Raw genomic sequence first — 23,064 nt, 5'->3', positions numbered from 1 at the left:
CCTTTAAAACGAAACTACTGTTTACGCGTGTACTGTTTAACGAGGTTTCGCTGTATTACTTTCAAGGAAAATAAAGCTAGCGCTCCGTTTGTAACTTTTCTTACTCTGACGTTTCACTGATATCACATATTAGTGCTTATAGTGGCCAGTGGTGCTGCATTGTCACTAGTGAGCCCAGAAGTTTCATTTTCGTTTCACGACCCCTTTAAATGTGGCAGTGGCTGCTTTTGTAATTTGGTGCTCAGCTTTATTGCTTCTGTATGATTTTACCGCACGATTTGGCATTTTAAGTATAGGTCATCTTACCGAGTGTTACCATCGATCTAATCGTTTGTTTTGTGCTATTTGAAGTCATTATTTAATATGCAATATGTATTCATAATTAGTAGATGCTTAAATGACACTTTAAGCCCAAGGAGTCGTTTAGAATATCTTGCCAACTGCTCCGAAAACACTTATGGCTGCTCCAAAGCATGAGTTTTTTCTGCTGCGTAATCTGTATGTTGCTTCCATCACTGCCACAGCGATACCATCATTATGCGAACTGAAGACGAACTAGAAAGGCATGTTGATGTTTTGTCTTATGCCCTTTGCTTTTGAGTTCAGTGCAATAGTAGCGTTTTGTTGTTGTTTGAGCCATTGCTCAACACGAGGGGCACGCCGACCAGTTATAGGTGTTTTTGCTTGCTGCTTGGGATCTTAAGATTTTTTTTTTTTCCTTCATTGTGCATTTTCTTAAGATTTTTTTTTCCTTCATTTTGCATTTACTTATGCGGGGATCGTAGTCTCGAATGCAACAGCTAGCAACAGCAGGGTCAGAGCGATTTGGTGGTGTGGTGGAGGCTGGAAACAAACGCATTGCGAAGGCCATGATGCAGAACGCTCACATGCTTCTCTCCCACGTTAAAGAACCCCAGGGGGTCTAAATTTCCGGAGCCCTCCACTACGGCATCTCATAATCATATAGTGGTTTTGGGACGTTAAACCCCACATATCAATCAATCACATGCTTCTCCAGTACGGCTGTGTCTGAAAATGCCTAGTGTTAAGAATTTTTGTTCTAGTTTGTGATGGCAATTTCAGTGATGTTCTCATTTTCTTGAAACAGGCGTTTCATTAAACTTCTGTAAGTATGAACGAAAAAAAATGCTGTGCATCTCTTCAATCATGCCTGCATTCTTGTGCACTGATGCTCATTAGAGTGCTAAATTTCTTTTCATTAGAGAATTCTTTGCATCAGTAGAAGACATAGGACTGCGCTACTTGCTTATTAAACTTGTTTGTAGTCATTCCACTTACTTGGAAAAAGAATTCTGGCAAGTCAGAAAAGGCAATGCTTTGTTGTGCTTGATTGTGTGTGTCACTATGAGGATCTTCATATTTATGGCATCATTTTCACGATAGTAATGCCCATGTCACTCAGCAATTTATGAGCTTTGGACAGAAGCTGCAAATGGCCCATCAGCTGCTGCTGTGCCTATGCATGCCAGAGTCATTCAAACTGAAACAAAAACAAAAATTGCAAGTGTGTGCCTGCCAGCATGTTGGAAGCAATATTTCCTGGCAACACTAAGCTGGCATCGATTTCTTTGAAGTTATGCTCACATCCTTTTAATGAGAGCACAGCTCTAGCATTTAGTTCATGGAGCCCATGTTGTGATGGTTTCCACAACATTTCTATGCATGCAGAGGTGAGACAGCTGCGAATACTGCGCATTTTTGATACGTTTGTTTTATTGCACCAAGCTGCTTAAAAAGCATAAAAATCCCGAAAATTGCACCGAACTGCTCGAAAACAGCCTCGAAAGCTAGGATTTTGATGCCAACGTCAGCTTCAGAGGGGAAAGAAAGGCTGAATTACAGTGAACTAGAATGAGCTGGTTTGACAACATGATTTTCCTAGCAGCGCCAGGAATACTAAGACGCGCTCAAGCATGTCTTTCACTTTGTGCCTTTCTGGCGACGCCCTTATCTCCTTTGTACTGTTGTAAATATGCGTGACCCCGCAAAAATATGCTGCCGTGTATTGAGCGCGCTGCTGCTTCTAGCTAGGCTGTGTGTTCTGGCGCCACTTTCACTCAGCGAAAACCACTGAGTTAGCCACCCTAACCGAGTGACATGCGTTGCAGGGTTGACTTTGTTGTGCGTAGCTCGTTCTTCTGGTCGCTTATCACTTCGTGCCATATTTGGTGCAGCTAGGTTCTCGCATTGCACTCATGAAAGTGGTCCCGTGCGAGGTAGCCGCAAACAGGGGTGCAGCACGCTTTTGTTGTCTGTTAAAAGCTTGCAGTGCACTGGTGGGAGGAGGGGATGTTATGCCAATCATGAAACTGAGAAGATAGAGAAACAGACGTACAAAAAGTCAATGCAATAATATACTGAATCATGTCACTTTAAGCGAAGGCCTATAGTTATATAACTAAGATTTTTGTGCAATTGTAATTTTTTTAAATTCTTTCCGAGGGTGAAACGTTTTTCTTTTTAAAATGTTTTCGTAAAGCTAGTTTTTAGGACTTTTTTTTTTAATTTCACATGTTTGTTACAAATGCTAGTGCTGCTCATACCTGGCGATAATCCGTTCAAAAGCTTTTTTCAATGTTTCAGTGTTATGCGTATTATAAGCCAATTAAAATATGCATTTCTGCCCCCACGTTCCTAAAATTTGTTTTTCAAGCTCCCATGACGACATATAAATGCCGCTAACTGCTCCAAAGCAAGGTTTGTCTGCTCCAAAATTGGAATTTTGCTGCTCCAGAAACTGCTTCCAATTCAGTCTGTCATCCCACCCCAGTGCATGTGCTGCAGGGGCAGCTAAGAATTAGTCTCTCACTGCTATGACATTTGACAATGTTGAAGTAGAATAATGAGCACTGTAATAAGAAAAAAAAAACAGCACACATTTCAACACAATGGCGCGCTTTGACTTATTCAAAGTAGTGGCATGACTGTTTTTTCCGAGGCATTGTTCAGATAGCATGTGCACTAGTACATTTATTTTCATTTGACGCACATTTTTAATGGATTATGCAATTCGGCTTTTCTAGTCTGGCCTAACCCTAATGGTTCAATTTCTAAGCACCCAGTTTCGATACAAATTTCTCTGTAAACAGCTGCTCCCAAGTTAATAAGTTTAAAGTTGTCAAGTTTTTGGTAATTGCTTACTTCAGTGCAAGTTTAGGTGTGGCAAAGTTTTTCCATTTTCAGCGTGAAGTTCGTTTGCAAAGACGACAGAGGCTGGACAGTCATAGCTTTTTTATACAAAATCTGTTCTGTTTCAAAAAAATACCCAGTATACATATGCAGGTATAACACCAGGCAGTGTTTGTGTAGATGTTTTATGGCAAGCGTATCTTTATTCTGGGACTTTATGTTTCCCTTTCTTGCAGTACAGTACATTAGATGAGCTATGAAGGTGCCACGGGCTTAATCAGTCTGTAGAAATAGTGCAGCATAAACAACTGACCATGATGCCCCAAGGTGTACAACTGTATAGTTTTTTATATATTTGTCCCTGCCACTTGTCTGTGGAAATTGTTGACCCTGTATTTCAGATGTACCCAAATGAACCAGCACTTTTCTATATTCTGTGTGCAGACTGGTTGGTGGTTTTCTAAACCTGAGCAACGAGTACTGTTTTGTCGTGGAGGACGAGACTGGGGTGTGTGGCTATGCATTGGCTGCACTAGACGCACAGCAATTCAGCAAGAAGCTGGAGGTGGCTTGGATACCCGCACTGTGTATCAAGTACCCTGCACCCAATAAGGAATCCTCGCAGCTGCTCACCCCTTCAGAGGTGGGAAATCTGATATTGGCTGTTATTGCTCGCATTATGCATGCCTGTACTGCTGTTGCCTTCAACTTCTAAAAATGGTTCACTTAGAATTGTTGGGTTTTTGCATGAGAAGTACTACGTTTTGCCCTAGTGTGAGAAAATGTGCTTAGCTAGGTGCATTGCATTTCAGATAAGACATAGTTTACAGCGAAAGCTGTTATGAAATCACAACTCTATGATGCCATGGTTGTCCGCCGCCGGCGGCACCAGTGTCTGTAACCACATCGTGCAAAATTGGCAAAAAAACCTAGTACCAATGACTCGGTAGGGCTCGAACCCGGGTCCGGTGGGTGCCAGCTCAGTATTCTACCTCTGAGCCACGGCGGTGCTTGGGACTTGTTGGAAAATTTGCCTTAAGCAGGCTTCCTGTCAGGGAAGCAATCGCAGTAATACGACTTATAAAACGTTTCAAAACAGTCCACAGAATCGTACATCTCTTACATCGAAGATGTGATTTCGTTGTGTTGAAAAGTCAATGACGAGATGCCGGAGGCCGACGAAGTTGGGCATATTCTTAACGGGATTGCCGACGACACCTTCAATCTTCTAATATGTTAGAATTGATCAACCGTACATGCTATTATAAAAGGCGCTTTGAGCAAGCTAAGAGTCAGCGCTATGACGGAGAGTTTGCCTGGCTTCCCAACACGGCTGCAATGTCGTCGTGCGAAGATAGCACGAGAACGCAATCACCGGCTCCCGTTTCGCTAGACCAGGTGACTAGGATTGTAAGACTAGAATCTTGCTCTGCTTTGACCACTAGTTGATGCAATTGGTAGCATAAAATAATTGAGTGCACAAATGTAGCCACTACTGCTGAAGGGAATATGCGACAAGAAAGTCAGGGAAAACATGGGGTAAAGCATAATCTGTCTGTCATTTGTAGCCACACTACAAAATCTCTCGGGTGAATAAGAACACTTTTCAAGTACTGAAGGTGCATTTGTAAAAGCTTGCTGTGGTCTCATTTTCATTTTTCAGTGTCATGAATAGTACTGATTTCGGTTCAAAAACATGGTTAATCCATCAGTGCTGAGCGTATTTCTAAAAGTACGGCACCATTTTCAGTATTATGTGCACTTTTTTCCTTATGTCATTTCGTTAGTGTATTGCCAAGATGACCACATTGTAGACTTTTGTCCACTCTGTGTTGTCATTCACCAAGCGTAAAGTACTGAACATAGCAAGCACTCTTATGTATGCCACCCAATACTTCATCAGTCTCAGTATATTTGCTTTTGAAAGCTGATTTGATGTAGAAGGTTTTAAAAGATGCCAGAAGTGATGAAGGCACAGCATTGTGAGATGTTAGGCAGCTCCATGGAGTCCCAAAAGAATGGCAATCACATTTAATGTCAGTAGGTACCAAGAATTGATAAAATTGGCTGATAGATATTTTTTGGCGTTATTGGGTTAAACTGTGTACTGCACTTTTGTTGAAAGAGCCAGCTGATGTGCCAACAATGTAAACATAAATTTTGTAAAAAAATATGCAGTCAGTTGATTTTTGCTACTTCCCTTTTATCTGTTTCATTAGCACATACATACTGTGCACAGTACTTGGCCAACTCCCTTTAACTCCTTTTAGTGCTGTGAAAAGCGAAGAGAGTTGTATAAAATTTACCAGAACTTTATTGCGACTCAGTTTAGTTTTTTTTATTCAGTTTGTCACATTCCTCTATTGCAAAACTTTTCTTGATTTACTCTAGTTCGGTTACAGAATCGTCTAATGAGTAGTCATCATCACTTACTGCGTAAGGCAGTTTTCTTTTTTCATGCCATGAGTGTAGCTGCCGTCGGCTACCATTTAGAAAAATTGGAACTTCTTTTACCTTTCTATTTTGCTGTGTTACTCTTATGGTGACATAATTGGCACAGTTGATTATGGACTAGCCGGCCACTTTTAGACAGTTTACTGGTATTTTTTTATGTGCGCTAGTATAAACACGATAGGTAAAACAGCCCTTCTGGTTAGAACTTGAGGGTGTGCGAATGATGTTCTGTTCATGAATTATCTTTGCAGCAAATAATGAACAGCTTCCACGCAAAGGCTGTCAAAGTCCCAGATGTTGTATACAAGCACCACCCATCATGCGTGACCATGAGTATGCTGCCCTCAATCGTGGATTCTAGCGTGTCCAAGCGGTTGCTGGCTTGTGTTCTAGCTGCCCTGAAGTCAAATGGTGAGTATTAAGTTATCATTTTGTTGGAAGTCAAGTCAGTTTTTCTGTTTTAACAAATTATGAATCGCTTTTTCTGTAAACGAAAAAATGCTAAACTTATATTGTTAAGTTTAGCTAGATGTCTAGCCTTGAGGGAAGTGGTAGAGCTGACTGATAAAGTATCATTGTCATTATTGGTACAAATATAACTTGCAGAATGGTGCCTGCTGAATTATTCTTACAACTCGTGGTACTTGTTTTTTGCACTCTCCAATTCAACTAGGGGTGGTATTCTTGCATTATCTTTGTTGGCAACTATATTACTTTGCAAAGTTCTTTATAATTTCTTACCAGATTTGTCAGTGGTACTACATGGCCAATGAAGTTGGTACATACCCTGAAGACAGCAGATGAAGGTGGGAGTTTTGTGGAACTGTTCATGCTGTGACAACTTCTTTCCTATACCTGCTACTCTTGATCGTTTGTAGCCACAGCATGTCAATCATTTCTGATTTGCTGGAATACCCACTCTAGGTGCTTGCAATGTGCGAGGCAGAATTTTTTTTTTTTAAGGAGAGTTGAGGAAGGAAGCTAATAAAATGAAATTTGCAGGAAAACCTCTCCTTGAATTTATGTCACTCAAGTAAATGAGCATACTGTGTGTCCTGTTCTCATAAATGTTGCACTTTTGTGATCACGCCAATAAGATAAGGGAAATAAGCTGCCGCACTGACGCATTTAAAATGTCCTTTTTTCGCAGGACGATAGCGCGGTGGAACAGGTTGCCTTATGAAGTAGCAGAGGTTACTTCGCATAAAGTATTTTCAAGATTACTTCAGGGTCTAGAGTGGTGTACTCGCGAGGATGTGTAGGGACGAAACAGTACAGTGAAGCTGCTTTGTATTGTTTACCCCCACGTGCCGCTACGTATAGTTTACAATGAATTGTTATTATTGTGTTGAAGTGCAAGTATCTGTATTCAGTGTTGAAATTTTGTATTGCCCCCCCCCCCCCCCCTATAATGCCCTTGGGCGCTGTGGGCACTATGATAAATAAATAAACTAAAGAAGCTATGTGCTTTTGCTCATTCAAGCTTCAGCAACAATTGCAGAATCCTGACATCTACTGCCACAAGTGTGTTTCTCTAAAAGCAGGGAAAAGAGAGATGATGTTCTTTGTAGGCCCTTAGTCTTTCTTGCTATACCTAATTAATGTATGCAAAAACCAGTCCCAGTTACTGTTCTCTACTAATCTACAGGTACAGTAATAGTTACTAATCTCACAATTTAGGTACTAGCAATTTTTTCATATGCAAATTTTTTAGTTTGCCTGCCTATTTGTGCAATTACATAATTACTTGAAAACTGTTTTACTGTAAGTCAGCATCACTGAATTCCAGTAATTAAAAAGCAAAGGTCTAGCAAACCGTCATATGCCACAGTTTTATATCAAAAGGACTATGTTTTGTGCTCAATTTCAGCTGATCACCATTATGCAACTGAATCTTAGTCTAGACACTTATCTACTCACTCCAAATTGATAATGCGAGAACTGTTGCAAGTGCATGCAGGAAAGAAACTAAGTGTGACAGCCTAAGGTATCTTCCATGCATTTGTAATCATTCAGAGATTTTTAATTGCTACTGCCATTTTTGATGGTTTATTGGTTACTCGATCGCACGCTTGCTCTATTTAGGGTAACACTTTTTGAAGCAACTTACTTTAAGACTGGTGCTCCACTGGATTAAATTGCACATACCGACTAAAAACTGCCAATTTCTTAATGCACTTTGCCAATACCTGTAGGCCTGAAGCGTCACATTTGATCTCATGAAATTTTTGTGCAAGCTTTTTCTTAGGTAAAAGACCGATATACTGGTGTTCTCTCTATAATACCCCTGTCACACAGCATGTGTAATGCCATTTGCAGCGAATGGCATTCAAAACGAATGTCATTGCGATCTTGCATACTAGGTTCACAGACTACATGAAGTTACATTCGCAGTTCGTGTCAATGTTTATTGGCAGGCTGCTGCGATACCAAAAGGTTACAAATTGTGCATTTAATTTACATAACATTGTTCGGCTAATTGAAAATATGCTGCGATGTGATAAAACAGCATCGGTAGAAAAAAAAATCCTCATACCAAAGCAAGACTAGCTTAAAGCTTGCAGTCACAATTTGCAGTCGGCAGTACTTGAAACCATGAGAGCGTTCATAAATTTGCAACCGTAATAAATTATTACCAGTGCAAAGGAATGAAAATTGCTTTCCACCTGCTGCGAATAAAGCACAAGAACCGACTGAAGCGCCTCAAACTTGATATTGAAAGATCAGACGATGAGGGATTTGGAGCTGCGCCTACTCGCGAGTTCTTTCATGCTGCTCTTTGGGCTTCGACTTCGTCAGCGAATAACAGAACTGCGGCGCTTCCCAAGAAAGGAAAATTGGTTAAAAATGCTCTCCCTAAACTGGCGTCCATTGTGCGTGCTCTGCTACTAGTTAGTCCTAACGCGGTGAAGTTGCACCAGAACAGCGAGCGTGTGTAAACGTGGCTGACAGGGTGTTATATCGTCAAGTCAAAGTCTGGGAAAGAGAATATAGCGGCACAAATTGCTTCCACTATCGCGTTGCACGTTAAAAAGTTACCGAAAAGTTAACAACCTCTAATAAACATTTGAACATCGTTTACACTTGCTTTAAGATGTCGATTTTGTAATCTCTTGTCAAGTGCCTGTTGACGAGAGTATACATGTCGCGCTTCCATGAGTTCAGTGAACACACTCAACGAGTGAATGTCATTAAGTGTGAATGTCATTTACTATGCCCATGTAGAATTAAGGAAAATGACATTAACGCCTAATGTCATTCATAGCGAATGATAGAGATACCGTGTGATAGGGGTATAATACAAATTTCTTCCTTGCTAAGTCTGAGCCTCCATTTTGGTCAATTCATTGGCAGTCTGCTAAAATCCCTTCAAGGTGGTGATGCAGGCCATCTGGTTTGAGTCGCTTGTAATCATATTTGCAACTCAAAAAACCAGATGCCGACACAAGTAAGAAACATTTGGGACGTTAAACTTAACATATTAAACACAAGTACGTGTTTCTTAACAAGTACACTGGACGGGCGCTAGCATCCTGTGTATGTGTTCATTACTTGGGTTTGCATCTGGTTTTTTTCACTACAAATATAACAAGATAAATTTTTTTATTGGGTTTCTTGTGATGATATAACTGCACAAAATGGTTGAATAACCCACTGGTGTTGTCACACTGGAGGAAAAACTTGTCGCTAATGTGTGATGTGATGGTGTGACAATCGTCGCAGAACTGTGAGTACTTTCACTGAACTGAAAGAAAATTGCCTAACACAATGGACATCGCACCGTGGCTGGCAGTTATGCAGACCTCACGATACAGCAGCTAGAGAAAGCTTCACCATGCAAAACTTGCCTGTCAAAACTCATAACTTGAGTCTTGTAAAATATGCCTCATACCCTATATAGTCTAATAGCATTGTCAGTGCTCGCTGTTCATAAACATGCAGCTTAGTGACCATTCTGTCTGACCTCTGCAGGATCACATGGTGTATTTTCCCAAGTGCTGATGGGAGACAAGAATGTCGTCGAATTCTACTCGAAGCTGGGCTTCCTCGAGATAAATTTACCAGACTTCCTGCACGATGACACTTCCTTCCTTGGCCGTACCTTCTAGCCCGAAAGATGTTCCTACAGTGACACATACTGTATAGACATCGCAACTGGGGCAAGGGCTGTTCCAAGGAGACTCAACCCATTCGGGCTTTTAGATATACACCATGTAAATAAAATTTTTAATTTCTTTCTTTACTTTCTCTTGTTCGGACTACAGGCTTAAAGAATGAAAAAAAAAAAAAAAAACCTGCATCTCTTATCACTTGGTGCTGCTTTCACATGCTGGCAACCTACATGGGAAAAACTACAGTACACTTAAATGTAGGTTTTCAGCCTTGTCACAATTGAGCAGCCATGGCTGGGAATTAAAGGGGTACCGACACCATTTTTTGAAGGCAATTTTATCTAGCCGAACAAATCTCCTGTATAAAGACTTCTGTGAGCAAGTGTAAAGCTCGGCAAAAGTCAAGTTCACCATAACACACCTACAGACATGGACACTAGATTGATGTCTGGCTACATTACTAATTCCGGTGACTTCAAGCAGCAGTCTGGCTAATTGTAATGACAATAGGTACAAAAATGTTCAAAAATATCACCAAAACATTCACAATGGCAGTTTGTATGGCGGAAGATGAGCCATGGTGTGGAGCGGTGGCAGAACCATCTTGGTGAGCATGTGACAAGGCCATACAGTGTTGTTACATCAGTGTACAGTAGTAACTGAAAGTAGCTTTTAAAAACTGCCGCGCCTATGCAAAACATATTAAAAGAGCGGCCTTTCTGAAGCCTTTTATTTTAAATGCTCTTTCGGCAACTACCTTAAGTACACTTGCAGGGTACCCATTACTTTGTAAATCTTAATTTTTATGTAGTAGGGAGGCATCCACTATGTCATCCTGCAAAGAAGCAGCTATACACTTGCAAGGAATGCTGTGCATTTTGTTGATGTAAGGCTGATGATGAAGCATAATGCCAGAGGCTTTTGTAATGGGTTGGGGCATTTTACAACCCACTTGTTATGCAATTTGCATTGTGTGACACCTGGTTGTGTCTTTGCTGTTCTAAAAGGTTTTGTTATCTGACGTAGGGTCAGTTTGCAACGGAAGCACGGGCGTAGCTCAACGGTAGAATACTGGCCTGGCATGCAGGGGAAGCAGGTTCGACTTTATTCTGTCCTTGGCATTTTTTAAAATGTGATGCATTTCTTAGTGAACTTTGGCAACTTTGAGCGTATCTATCATCTAGCCACTTACGTTTGGGTGCTCTCCTGATCACCCCCTTAACTTGGTGTGAACCAAAATCAGCATGGCAGAGTAAGATGGTTTGCCAAATATGACGTGTTGGTCAAGACGTGAATAATGTCACAATCTCATCACTTACGTCGTCAAATGATTTCCACCAGACAGTGGCACATACCCACGGGCAGGTGTGTGCAGCTGGTATGCGGGTATGTGCCACAGGTGATCGACACTTAAGGTCTGTTTGATTCACCTGCACCACATGAACCAGTTTGCGAGATGCTGCACCTTTTCATTCGTTTCAACGGTGCAGCATGGAGGACCTCTGAACCCTGACATTTGTTTTGAGAGGTGCAGCGCTGGTTCACGATTTTCCTGCACCTCCTACGCTACGGTCCTGCATAGTGCTGCTGAGCAAACGAAGCAGCACTTTGGCGTAAGCCGTGCCCACCTCGACTAACGTGATGTGTTTTGCCAAGTTGTTTGCACCTCATAAACTGTACGCATGTGCGGTTCGCCATCAGTCAGTGTTAGCTGAACGGTGTAAATTAAGTGAACAGAAATGAGGCTTGCACCTTGTTAGCACATCGTCATTCGTTCCGGGTGTCGCATTGTGCCTTCACCACCGAACTCGCGCTGCACAATTTCTGAACTTCTCGTGCACAGCCGTGAACCGGTTCAGATTGGTGCAGGTGAATCGAACAGACCTTTAGTATCTACTCGGGAACAACAAGAACACACATGGGCAAATTTAACACGCGAGCATTAACAAATACCCAACATCAGTAGCACCAACCCGACGAATGCAAAGAGTAAATGTCAGGGTCCCAGATGGAATCGAACCCAAGCATTCTGCGTGGCAATGAAGCATTTTACCACAGAGCTGCACCACGTCTTGGAAATACTTTTCAAATAGACGCTAATATTCGTGAAAAATCAATAGTGGTTGCAGTGCTGCCTACCCAATTTTATAAACATTACATATGTACTCCTTTGAAACAGCCGTCATGCGGGGTTAATGTCAATTGTGGTTAGTTGCCATGCGCTGAAGTTTATTTATGTTGCAGTGTCCAGAGCCAGCATCCTCGCGAGCATCAGCGCTTCACGTCTGCTTCTGGTGTTGTTAATACGCATGTTCCAGGGGCATCATTGCACAAATGCAAACAACTGGTTATATAAACATATCCAACTCTTCAACATATGTCTGTGCGTACAACATTTGTACATATATTTAGTGTCATTTCATGAAGTGTCGCTTAATAAAAAAAATTATGCGTGCTTCGCATAACGTCAATTTCCAGGTACGTGGGATCTGCCTAATCTTTCATTCATTTAGTTTTTTTTCTTATTTCGCGCAATAGTGGTTACGGACCCAGGCAGCGGACAACTACGGTGCCAAAAATTATGCTTGTGACTTCTCAACAGCTTTCACTGTAAAACATAGTAATTACTTTTTCAGGGTGCACTCGCTCGTAGCAGCACATTTCCAGGTGGCTGACGGCTTGTCCTCATGTTTGATACAAGAAAATTACAATGAGAATTTTCGTGCAAGTATCCCTTTAAATCCATGCCCTCCTTCTTAGCAAGCGAACCACCACACTAGGGCAAAGACAGAAGTGTAATTGGGTTGCTGACACCATGGTAGTGAACCATGTATCGGTAGGCTATTGTTTGAACTGCAGTCCAAGTAGACATTTTATTTAGTCCACAGCACACATACTTCCATAAAGGTGTTTAAACTTTGCCTTTGCAGCAGTTGAAAGTACGACATCTACAATAGAATAATTGCTGTCGTGGGCATCCACAATTGATGAAATGAAAGTGCCCTCCCTATACAGCCAGCTGTACTCTGAACCTCCTGTAGAAACCCGAAACCTTGCCACTGACCGGCCAGTGTTTTCGATAAGCCTCTGCTCGATGACGACCCGCAGCTCGGCGAGCCCTGTGCCGTCCATGCACGAAACAGGTATGCACTCCCATCCGTTCTCGGGCACTGACGACGGCAATAAGTCGACCTTGTTTCCCACTTGAATCATGCTGTCGAGGAGCTTCTGTGGCACACCTATCTTGTCCAATGTCTCGAGAACGTTACTGCGCTGAGCTTCGCGGTCGGGGTGGCTCAGGTTGAGTACGTGCACGATGACATCTGCGAGAACGACATCATCGAGTGTCGACGCGAAGGATGCCACTAGAGTCGTTGGTATGTCCGAGATAAAGCCGACGGTGTCCATGTAAAGAACACATTTCAGCATGTTAAGTCGACCCGCATGCGCAGTGACGTCAAGCGTGGCAAAGAGCTGGTCACGCGGCTGTAGACGATCGTCGTCCGTTAGTCGTTTAATGAGCGCAGTCTTTCCAGCATTTGTGTATCCAACGACAGCCACAGTTGGGAACTCCAGCTGACGTCGTTTCTTTCGCAAAAGGCTACGTTCGTCCTTTATTTGCGCCAGTTGCCTGCGTAGTGCAGCTTCGCGGGTCTGCAGCTGCTGCTGCTGTCGCTCGTAGTAGGTCTGGCCAGTGCCAAACGTATTGCGGCCGGTACCCTTGTGCAGATGCCAGATACGGGCGCGGTAGTACGGGATCTCGGCAAGAGCTATCTGCAGCTTGGCTTCTTTCGTGCGAGCGTGGTTGCGAAATATATTCAACACCACCGTGTACCGATCGTAAATTGGCAGGCGAAAAAACTCTTGAAGTGCTGCGTGCTGGACGCCCGTAAGAATATCGAAATTGATAAAAATGGCAGTGGCTGACTTTTCCTTGACACTGTCCTGAATTCTTTCCAAGTTTCCCGACTTGAATATTAGCTTTCTCATGTCGTTGTCAGTCTTAAGAGTCAGCCTGCCAGCAGCTTTCCATCCCGGTAACGTTTCCAATAAGGTGACTGCTTCAGCAAGCTGCAAAGCGGTAGTAGTATCTGTCCTCAACCGTTTCCCCTTTTTAATTTGAGGCTGCACTACGAGAAAATCATGACCAACACGTGGCAAATTAAGTAAGGCAAACTTGGGCTGCTGCTCTACATAGGCGTTACTCTGCACATAGTTTTCGAACTCTGTGAAGTCGGTTTCGGTAAAAGTTCGTAATGTAATTAGTGGGTTATTTGTTCGGTGAGCACACAACTTGGATCCAAGCACCGGAGAAAAAAACTGGTGGCGAGAACAGGGATGCAGCATAATGAAACAAGCGCGTCTTGAAATAAACGAGACATTAGGAAATATCACCATTGTGAGATGTTAAAGGCACTAGTCGGACCAGAGTAAAGGTGTTCGCATGGTACACTTACATCAACATGAGCACAATTCACATTCCTCTCGCAACTAGCGCTGCGGTAGTACCAGAAACACGTAGTAGTACCAAGGTAGTACCTCCAATGGTACCTCACCAACACTATTTCACATCACGTGGGAGTGTGCAGAACACAAGGCGTTGGCAGAGCACGACGAAGAACACGACACCATTGGCACATGAGACGAATGGGAGGCGCTGCTGTCTTGCTCAGCCTAAGGTTCCTAGATCAAGCCTTATGTTACTCAATGGATGAGGGACCTTAGCCCAGCCCTAATGGAACAAGCTGAACGGAGGCTCGTGCCAGTGGGGCCAGAGAACACCGTGGGGCCACCCTGCCGGACAGACTACGCTCTTCACCCTGTATATTCCTCACGGCACTGAAGTTCTAGCCTGTCTGGTTTATGTATACAATAAAGTTTTGTGCTACTACTACTACTACTACTACTACCTCTCCACGCCGTAAACACCATGGTACAGTCGTGGTACAGTCACAGAACACCTATACTAAAACCTATACTAAAGTGTACTAAAAGTGTTGAGTGGCGTGACCGCGCCTCGCGAAAAGCCTCGCCGTCTGATCCCTTCCGCGTTGCCCGCAGTAGCGGCGCTGCAATCGAATAGTACTGAAGAGAGCCGCGCGCCGCGTGCAGGAACTGCTATGCGCTTCGGCTCCTCAGTCGCGCTTTCTTGATGCAGATTTCTTCGCACCTGCCCATCATTCATGTCTAGCACACGATGACATAGCCCTTGAAATATTACACGCCAATCTACTGAATTTGAGCTCCATAAAAGCTCTTGTGAGAGATCGAAAATAATTCAGAAAGGGTGTGTCTTATACCGATTTCTTTTCTCTTAACTCTTTCTTCGTTGGTTAGGTGTCTACAATATTCAAAATAACTGGGCCGATTTATTGGAAGTTAGCTGTGTTCAGAAAGCTGCGAGATTAAAAAACAAATACTGTCACACGCACGCAGAACCAGAAATCCATAAGAGGGGAGAGGATGGTAATCTGAACCCCCTACACCACGAAATGTTTTCATAATTTAACTTTTTAGGGTATACTAAAATATTTAAACGCATTCACAGCGACCACTAATTGCCAAAGTTAGGCGTTCTGCTGGACACCTGAACCCCTCAAAAAAAAAAAAAATCCTGGGTCGCCCTGCTCCAATAGTTTACAGTTGGCGAAGATGAATATAGCGTGTATATACAAATGCGCACTGTAGATTTCACATTTTCGACAGTATGAGGTCTCAAAACTAGTTCAAATCTAACGAAGTCGGACGATAAGTGCACCGCCTAAAAATAGTAGCTGTGCTAAGGGGCATATCATATATATATATATATATATATATATAAAATAAGGGAAAGAAGTGTATACCTAAGGGCTCGTTTTTCCGTGTTTTTAACACAATAATAATGAGATATAACAGACAGTAATTCCTTGGCATTACTGTCTGTTATATCTCATATATATATATATATATATATATATATATATATATATATATATATATATATGTATGGGATATGGCACAACGGGAGCGTTGTCAACAAGGATAAATATATTTATTTCCCAACAGTTTCGGGAGGGGTCCTCCCTTCATCAGGGGATGAGTTATCCCCTGATGAGTTCATCAGGAAAGGAGGACCCCTCCCGAAACTGTTGGGAAATAAATATATTTATCCTTGTTGACAACGCTCCCGTTGTGCCATATCCCATACCTTCACAAAGACTAACTGGCCCATTGAATTATTACTCCCACTATATATATATATATATATATATATATATATATATATATATATATATATATATATATATATATATATATATATATATATATATATATATATATATATATATATATATATATATGTGTGTGTGTGTGTGTGTGTGTGTGTGTGTGTGTAGAATAATGTGTGCGTGTGTGTACATATATAAGGAAGGTAAATTTCTCAATACAAGGTGCACCATTGCCTGCCTACACTTTTTACAGTTAATAGAACTAAACTTATAATACGAAACATCATCATGAATTTGCTGGCTTTCAATGGTGTTATGCCCATAGAGTATTTGGAAAACAGCACAATTTAAGCTGTAGATACAAAATGAGAATTGGTTACAATGAATTTACGGAGATGAACAGACGGGCTATATATACAATTGGCACTTTTGTATATGTTTGTATGAGTATATGTTTGTGTGCTGTTTTTAATATGAATATGTTATAAGCCTTTTAGAAAGCAATAATTATTATCTTCTGCAAAACCGGCATGATAAAACTGAGTCGTCACCACTATAAATGTAACAACGTTACCTTAATATATACTTGGGTTTCTCGTGAAACAATCAAGCACAACTAGGCTCATATGAGGAACACTGTACTCTGGATATCGCAGAGACTGCGGACAAAACGAGCGTATGATTTAAACGCGGTTTTGATACTTCTTCTTTTTGTGTAGTTCGCCAGTAGCCACTTATGATGTAACGCAGCTCAAAGCGCTGATTGAGTAAGAAGCTAGCCGGATGCGTGCGAATTCCTATTGGCATTTTTTTTTTTTCTTTGGGTCGGCAGGCTCTTGAAACAGTGATTGTATCGACGCAATTTTGGCGTGCCTACATATTCACTCGTGCACCATGGCGCATAGCAAGGGCGTCCACTGATAAAGGCTCAGAAACGCGCTAAAACGAGCAACTACACGCTTTCGCAGGCTCGGGCACGCGTGCTCACAATGCAGGCGCTTTTGAGATCTTCAGTACCATGAGACTACAGCGTCGCTGCTGCTGTCAACCGCCGGAGAACCAGCCGAGATGCGGTTCGGCCACCTCGTTCACTCCATTGCTAGGGTACCATTTCCCCCACTTTCCTTCCTCTGTGATTTCCCCTAGTCTATAGTTAGCCAGCATACTATAGTAGTGCAGAACCAAAGTCGTGAAACAGAGTATAGTGTAGGTGTTCTGCAATGTATTTACTGCACGATTGCAGCGCCAAAAATCCCTCTAGGTAATTAAAAAAAAACTTTATAGTCGCAGTATTATCTGAAAACTGACCACAACTGACAACACACTTTTTATAAAAAATGTTAAAAAAAGTTTTAAACATTATTTAGACTGACATGTTGTTCAATTTATTGCCATAAAAATTTTGGCATTGAGTGTGAAACTACAGCTAGATTTTTGCTGCTACTTGAGAACACGTCATTGCTTTACACGTTGGGCATTCGGATGAAAACGATGATGAAGTCAGCTGCACGTTCTGTCTCCGCGCCTCCCTGACTGTGGTGCTCATGTGATGCTATGGACCGTATGTTTTTGGACTGTCATGCTTAGACAGTAGGATATGATGCATTTCTATGCGTTTGCTATCATTCTATGCGTCGTCGTTGTTGGAAGCGCGAGCGAATCGCCTACGAACGAACTGCCAGATTGCTCCCAAGCTCCGAAACCAAGCGACGAGAGAAAGACGTTCCGGTGAGAGCATGACTCATACATAGCGCTCAGTGTAGTGCGCGCCTTTTTGTACAAGTTAGCGTGGTTCCGTAATGTACTGTGCATGGGATTGCTTATTTGTTGCCATCAACATTATGTCGTTGTCGATTATCTTGTCGATGTGTCTTGCATCCTACGCACACTTTTCCTGTTCGCTCGCGCGGCTACATTGAGTGCCGGTGAGACACTTGTTAGATCGCGTGATGAAAAAAAAAAAAAAAATGAGTGTGTTGTTTCTCTGCATCATGAAAGGTTGCTTCCAAGGCAATGCTTGTTTTGTCATCGTCAGAATGTCAGTCGAAATTTTCTTCCTGGCGTGTTGGCTTGCAGCTGACATTAGGCATTTTTCTTTTGAAATGGAGTTTGAGAACGAAGCGCCCTTACCGCGGTTGCATTTGTAAAGCAGAGAGAGGGCTAATTTTCTAGTGCAAGAACTAATGGCCCCTATTTTTGCTTGCTTACAGCGAATTATTTATTGTGAGCACACTCGATGGTAAAATATCGGCGCTTGATCCCAAGGCTCACGGAAACCTGGTATGGTCGCATGAAACGGGCCCAGGGGGCCTTCTGTCTTCAAGCCTTAGTAAACTGGAAGTAAGATAACATTATTATTATTATTATTATTATTATTATTATTATTATTATTATTATTATTATTATTATTATTGTTGTTGTTGTTGCTGTTGTTCCATAAAGATCTGAACTATGAATACTATTCAGATACAATTTAATATAGTCAGCTAATGCACATTTTAATACATCTGTTTAAGTAGTTATTTCTACATAGTTGCAAGTATTCGGATGTATTACCTGTCTTCTGCTGAAATGGACGCTTGGGTGTGTTGGTGTGACATTCTTGTCTACAGTTTCCTCTGATTTATTAGTAAATGTGCCTGACTTAGTATGTGAATTGAATATGAAAGCTACCAACATTGTAGTAGTGGTCATTAGTTTCGTACAAAAATTAGCTTGCCTAATGTCCAAAACTGTAGTGTCCTTATAAAAATCACTGTCAAAAGCTTCATTTTTAAATATTCCACCGAAATCGCAAATGAGGACGTCACGGATTTCAAAGTGTTTTTCACATTTTGGCCACATTGTTTCAACTACACTCCCGAAAATTGGTATGTTATATGTCTGCCTCGCTGAAAAACGATGCACTTCATTTTAAATAATTAGGAACTTTGTAGACCCTTGTAAATGACGTCAAAATCTATGACGTCATGACAACTAATGTGAGAACTTCATAGTGCCGTTGCCACGTACACTTTCTTTTTGTGCATTTTCTCGCTTATCAAGCGATATCTAGCAGCAAGTTTTCGTGTCTGGTATCATGAGAGAGCAATTTGAATTTACTAATATGACAATGATTATTTTTTCCTGTAGCGTTCCTTTGAGTGAATGATTATTTAAAGGGGTGGTGCCACCAACTTTGTGGCATGCGTGTTCTTTGCTGTAAGCGTTTCCTTCAGCTCCAGGAAGCATGATACACGCACCAAGGTTCGTGTGTTTTCGCTAAATAATTTGAATATTGCTCTTGTTATATGGACCATTTTCGGTTTTGGTTTCGTGGCCCCGAGTTGGGCAGTGACGTCGATGGATAGGTGGCTTGGTCACGTGATCACACATGGCTGTGACGCACATTGTGCTGAGTTTCGTCTGCTCTCACACACACACGTGCCACAGAAGCGCCAGCAAAACAAGCGCGCTGGAAGTCGCCATGGCCAGCTGCAACAGTGTCCAGGCAGTTGCAAGGCAAAAGGCAGCCAGAAGGAAACAAATCGTTTATATTTACAACATATGTACTCTGGAGGAGGAGGAGGAGGCAGCCCCGCTGTTGGACGCGCGCAGCGTCTCTGACGGACGTCTTTGTTGTCCGTGAAGGACGTGTTGAGTGTCTCTTCGAAAGTACCCAGTGTCCTTGACAGACGCACACAGTGTCTCTGCAAGGGACGCCAGCACAGTTGTAACAGCAGCCTCATTTCGGAGATGGGGGAGGTCACTGATGTCACTAAAAATCTGGTTTGACGTCACGACAATAGCCGTTTCTTCTCCTATTCTGAAACGTCAGTGTTGCTGCGCAAGCGATGGGACTAGATCGTGAGAGTGAGCATTCAGCTACACTTTTAGAAGTAAATAAATTAATTCTACGCATTTGTTGTGCCCGACCCTTTGGGTGGAGAGTCCTTGCATACAGAGGAAACCCTCAACAGGCTTGGGATAGCCTTGAAGTTTGGTGGCACCACCCCTTTAAAAGAAAAATAAAGCAACAATTTCTTTGTCGCAATTGTGTTCCAAAATATTTTTTGCAGGTAACATGCATCATTTATTCTTGAGTCATAAAACTACACTGTATATCTTGTGAATAATATTATGCATAATTGCCTGTTTTTATGTGCATTCGACGAAGGTCTCTTTCAGCGATCTCTCATTACCTAGGTCTTGCCTAACCTGTCCTCATCCTATTTAGAAAAATTTGCTCATTACATCACACCACTTAATTTCTTGTAGTCCACAGACTCTGCTCAATTTTAATTTTTTTTGGTGGCCATTACGCTGCTTGAACGCTTGTCAAAAGATGTTATTCATTGTAGAATACTCTGTGCTGAAGCCAGCGCATTTTTTGGTCCTGGTTTGACCAAAGCGTTGCGCTGATTTCATTGGAAATTGGTTGCAATAATGAATATTTTGGACCATATCAGACGTAATGAAATGGGCTTACAATATCTCGAGCAGTGTCTTCTTCCTTATGTTCTAGTATGACCGAATTTTTCAAACTTTGTAGACCTGAGACACTGTGAAGTTTGAGGATTTCTTGCCTAATATTTGTAGCAAGAACAGATTGTGTGGCATTGTGCATGAAATATGACAGTGCAGGTAAACTGCTTTGAAGGTATTGCAATCCATCTCTGATGTTGTTTTGGTTGCGAAAGTCGGCTTCTGGCAGAGTTGCCATATGCTACCGAGCTAACAAGCAAATAATCATCTCAAAAGAAGTGAAAATAAAATGAAATTATTAACTTTTTATTTTTTAAAATATTTATTATAAAAAGAGATGTCACTCAAATATGAAGGAGCGCTTAAAAACACTTTATTTATTTTGTACATTGAAAATATGCGCTACTATGAATGAAAGCTCATATTTTCTTCTTAAACCTTGTCTCCATTTGGTTGAATGCACATATGCGTGTGCAAGATTAGCGTTACTTGTTGATTGCCACTATGTATGTTTGGCTTCAGTGCTGAACTGCACAACATTATTGACAAATGCGCTATTAGTGAACGACAACAGCGCTATTGGTGCACGTGATGATTTCCAAAACAACTATGTTCGCTGGAAAAAGGCATATAAACTCAAACAGTGGGACAAGCAACTGGAAAGCTTCCTGGAAACTCCGCGAAAAAAGAAGCCCGAATCCGCTTACTATAAGTGGAGCTGGCAACTCTGGTTTCTGGTAATGCTGTTCTTTTATAGTGTGGTGATCTCATTTTAGGCAGTTTTGTAGATCATTCTCAGAATGATTTGGCTCTGGCATTGCTGGCCTGTAGCTGCTGTCATGGTAATATGTGTCTTGGCTTTCTTCAGATGCGGAACCGAGGTCAGCGAGTGCGTCTTGTTCCATCATTGGATGGCTCCCTGTACAAATTCGATGGCGATACAGTGGAACCACTGCCTATGTCCGCAGACTTTTTGCTGAAGAGCTCGTATCGTTTAGGTGATGATCTTGTGATCACAGGTGGCAAGGAGGCTCGCACTTATGGAATCAATGTTCACACTGGCCAGGTATGGTGGCTTGCTTATTTATTCAATTATTTTGCTTGTATACCATTGCTAACTTTGCAAAATTTTTCTTGCTCAGATACAGGATACTTCATAAGTGATGACTTTGTGATAAAAAAGAGGCACTCATCACGTGCATTTTTGCGTCTCTTTCACAGAGTTTGGTCTTACTTTCTTTTGCCTTGGAAAGCTCAAATTTTATTATATTGCATGCAGCTACAGTGCTTCATGGAAGCATGCAGTTTTAGCATATTTTCGGGTTATTTATAGGATGCCTGAAATGGTATACTGAATTTGCGGTCGCGTTTATGTTATAGCATTATGAAATCATTCACACGATAAAATTGAGCAGCATACCTTGTATGAGGGCGGCTGCAGGCATATGGTCTTTACCCTCCTCCTCAGATCTGCTTTTTATTTTTTTTATAGTCCTTCCAGCGCCTCCTCTATTTTATCAATGCCAATCAGATGTGCCCGATCGAGCTGTTCACCCTCTCCTCTAGCCATTTCCTGCTCTCGCCCAACGCCTAGACTTCACGGGTGCATTGCAGTCGTGGGGGAGAGAGATCATCATGTAGTGCCTCACGACGTAAATCATATAAAGTAATTTTTTATTCAGTTGCATACAGATTCGCAGGGTGGCGCCTTGCATTCCTCGTGTTCATTATATTGGCTGTCACGCTGGCTCTGTAAAAGATAGGTGTTTTGAGATAGTGTGCCGTCGTTCTAGGCGCTATGTGGGCAACCGATGGAGAAGCATTACTGGAACACAACTGGATGCGCCGAATCGGAGAGCGCTGTGATGCAACGGCGGCGTCGCTTCGAGCCACAAAGAAGGAGCTCGAAAGTACAAATCTGACAGACGTGTGATATTGGAGTGAGAAACAGGTCTGTCACATCTCCGGGGAAAAGCGTTTGGAAACATGTGTGATGCTAGCAGCGCGACCCTTCAAACAGTGCCCCTCAAATAGCGATCCCTCAAATAGCACCCGTTGAGAAGCTTGCATTTGCACTAGCATTGAAAGAAATAGAGGAGGTATTGGTCCTACTTTTGGTGCACATTTCTGGTGAACAATAAAGGGCATAATAGTCATCCCTGTGTTTGTCGTATAAAGCCACAAGAAGGTCCCCATGGATTCCCTTGTAGCTTTTTGACAACATGGTCACCACTGCATGATCTACTCATGTTTGTTTGCCATGCCCAAATTTGGTGAGTGCCCCTTTGAGGTGTAACATTCTTGATAGCTTACCACTCATTGTGTTCACAGTTGTATTTAGTGCGATTGGAAGTGGTCACATTCAAACAGACTATCTGATATGTGTGCCTCAGCTAGTGCCCAGATCTATTGTTTCTTAGTTGGGGCATGAGAATTACTATTGTGGTTTCTGTGAATCTACAGCTATCATGCAATTTTAATAATTTTTTGTTTGTGTTCTGCTAATTATCATTATTAGTCACAACTAACAGACAATAATACTAAGGAATGTATAGGGGATGTTTTAATAGTAATAAATATAATGCCAAGGAAAGTATAAGGGGTGCTTTATTAGTAGTAAATGTAATGTAATATTGAAGAAAAAAAGTTGGCGAAAAGATAACTGGGCTAGGACC

The 23,064-nt window shown here is 41.9% G+C and overlaps 3 protein-coding genes across 8 annotated transcripts in view; 2 read left to right on the top strand and 1 right to left on the bottom strand.

Annotated features, from left to right (window-relative positions):
- Positions 1–9,847, top strand: part of Oga (O-GlcNAcase) — a 55,386-nt gene extending 45,539 nt beyond the window's left edge. For 2 of the 3 annotated variants that reach the window (XM_037426850.2, XM_037426849.2), the window contains 3 exons: positions 3,595–3,793; positions 5,856–6,015; positions 9,577–9,847. In XM_037426850.2, coding sequence (XP_037282747.1) covers positions 3,595–3,793; positions 5,856–6,015; positions 9,577–9,713 — 496 coding nt within the window. In that variant the 3' untranslated portion in view covers positions 9,714–9,847. Of the gene's footprint in view, positions 1–3,594; positions 3,794–5,855; positions 6,016–6,348; positions 6,411–9,576 lie in introns of all 3 variants that reach the window. The other variant, XM_037426851.2, reaches the window with a different exon arrangement.
- A 2,723-nt stretch (positions 9,848–12,570) lies between these two features.
- LOC119175845 (putative GTP-binding protein 6) lies at positions 12,571–14,358 on the bottom strand. The gene has a single exon (XM_037426848.2). The coding sequence runs from the start codon at positions 14,112–14,114 to the stop codon at positions 12,594–12,596; it is 1,521 nt and encodes a 506-aa protein (XP_037282745.2). The 5' UTR covers positions 14,115–14,358; the 3' UTR covers positions 12,571–12,593.
- A 3,025-nt stretch (positions 14,359–17,383) lies between these two features.
- Positions 17,384–23,064, top strand: part of LOC119175844 (eukaryotic translation initiation factor 2-alpha kinase 3) — an 87,585-nt gene continuing 81,904 nt past the window's right edge. For 2 of the 4 annotated variants that reach the window (XR_012886639.1, XM_075876282.1), the window contains exons 1-3: positions 17,384–17,653; positions 18,136–18,265; positions 21,258–21,455. Coding sequence is in view for 3 of the 4 variants with exons in the window: in XM_075876282.1 (XP_075732397.1) it covers positions 17,523–17,653; positions 18,136–18,265; positions 21,258–21,455 (459 nt within the window). In the remaining variant the exon portion in view is untranslated. The remainder of the gene's footprint in view (positions 17,654–18,135; positions 18,266–21,257; positions 21,456–23,064) is intronic. The other 2 variants (XM_037426846.2, XM_075876283.1) reach the window with 2 other exon arrangements.

Source organism: Rhipicephalus microplus, chromosome X (assembly GCF_043290135.1).
Source record: "Rhipicephalus microplus isolate Deutch F79 chromosome X, USDA_Rmic, whole genome shotgun sequence".
In the NCBI taxonomy this organism is placed as follows: Eukaryota; Metazoa; Arthropoda; class Arachnida; order Ixodida; family Ixodidae; genus Rhipicephalus; species Rhipicephalus microplus.
Note: the sequence above shows the minus strand (reverse complement) of the source record. Positions and strands in the feature narration are given on the sequence as shown.

Bases quoted from the DNA above. Each gene is read 5' to 3' on its own strand.
- LOC119175845 (XM_037426848.2), bottom strand. From the start codon at position 14,114: ATGGTGATATTTCCTAATGTCTCGTTTATTTCAAGACGCGCTTGTTTC.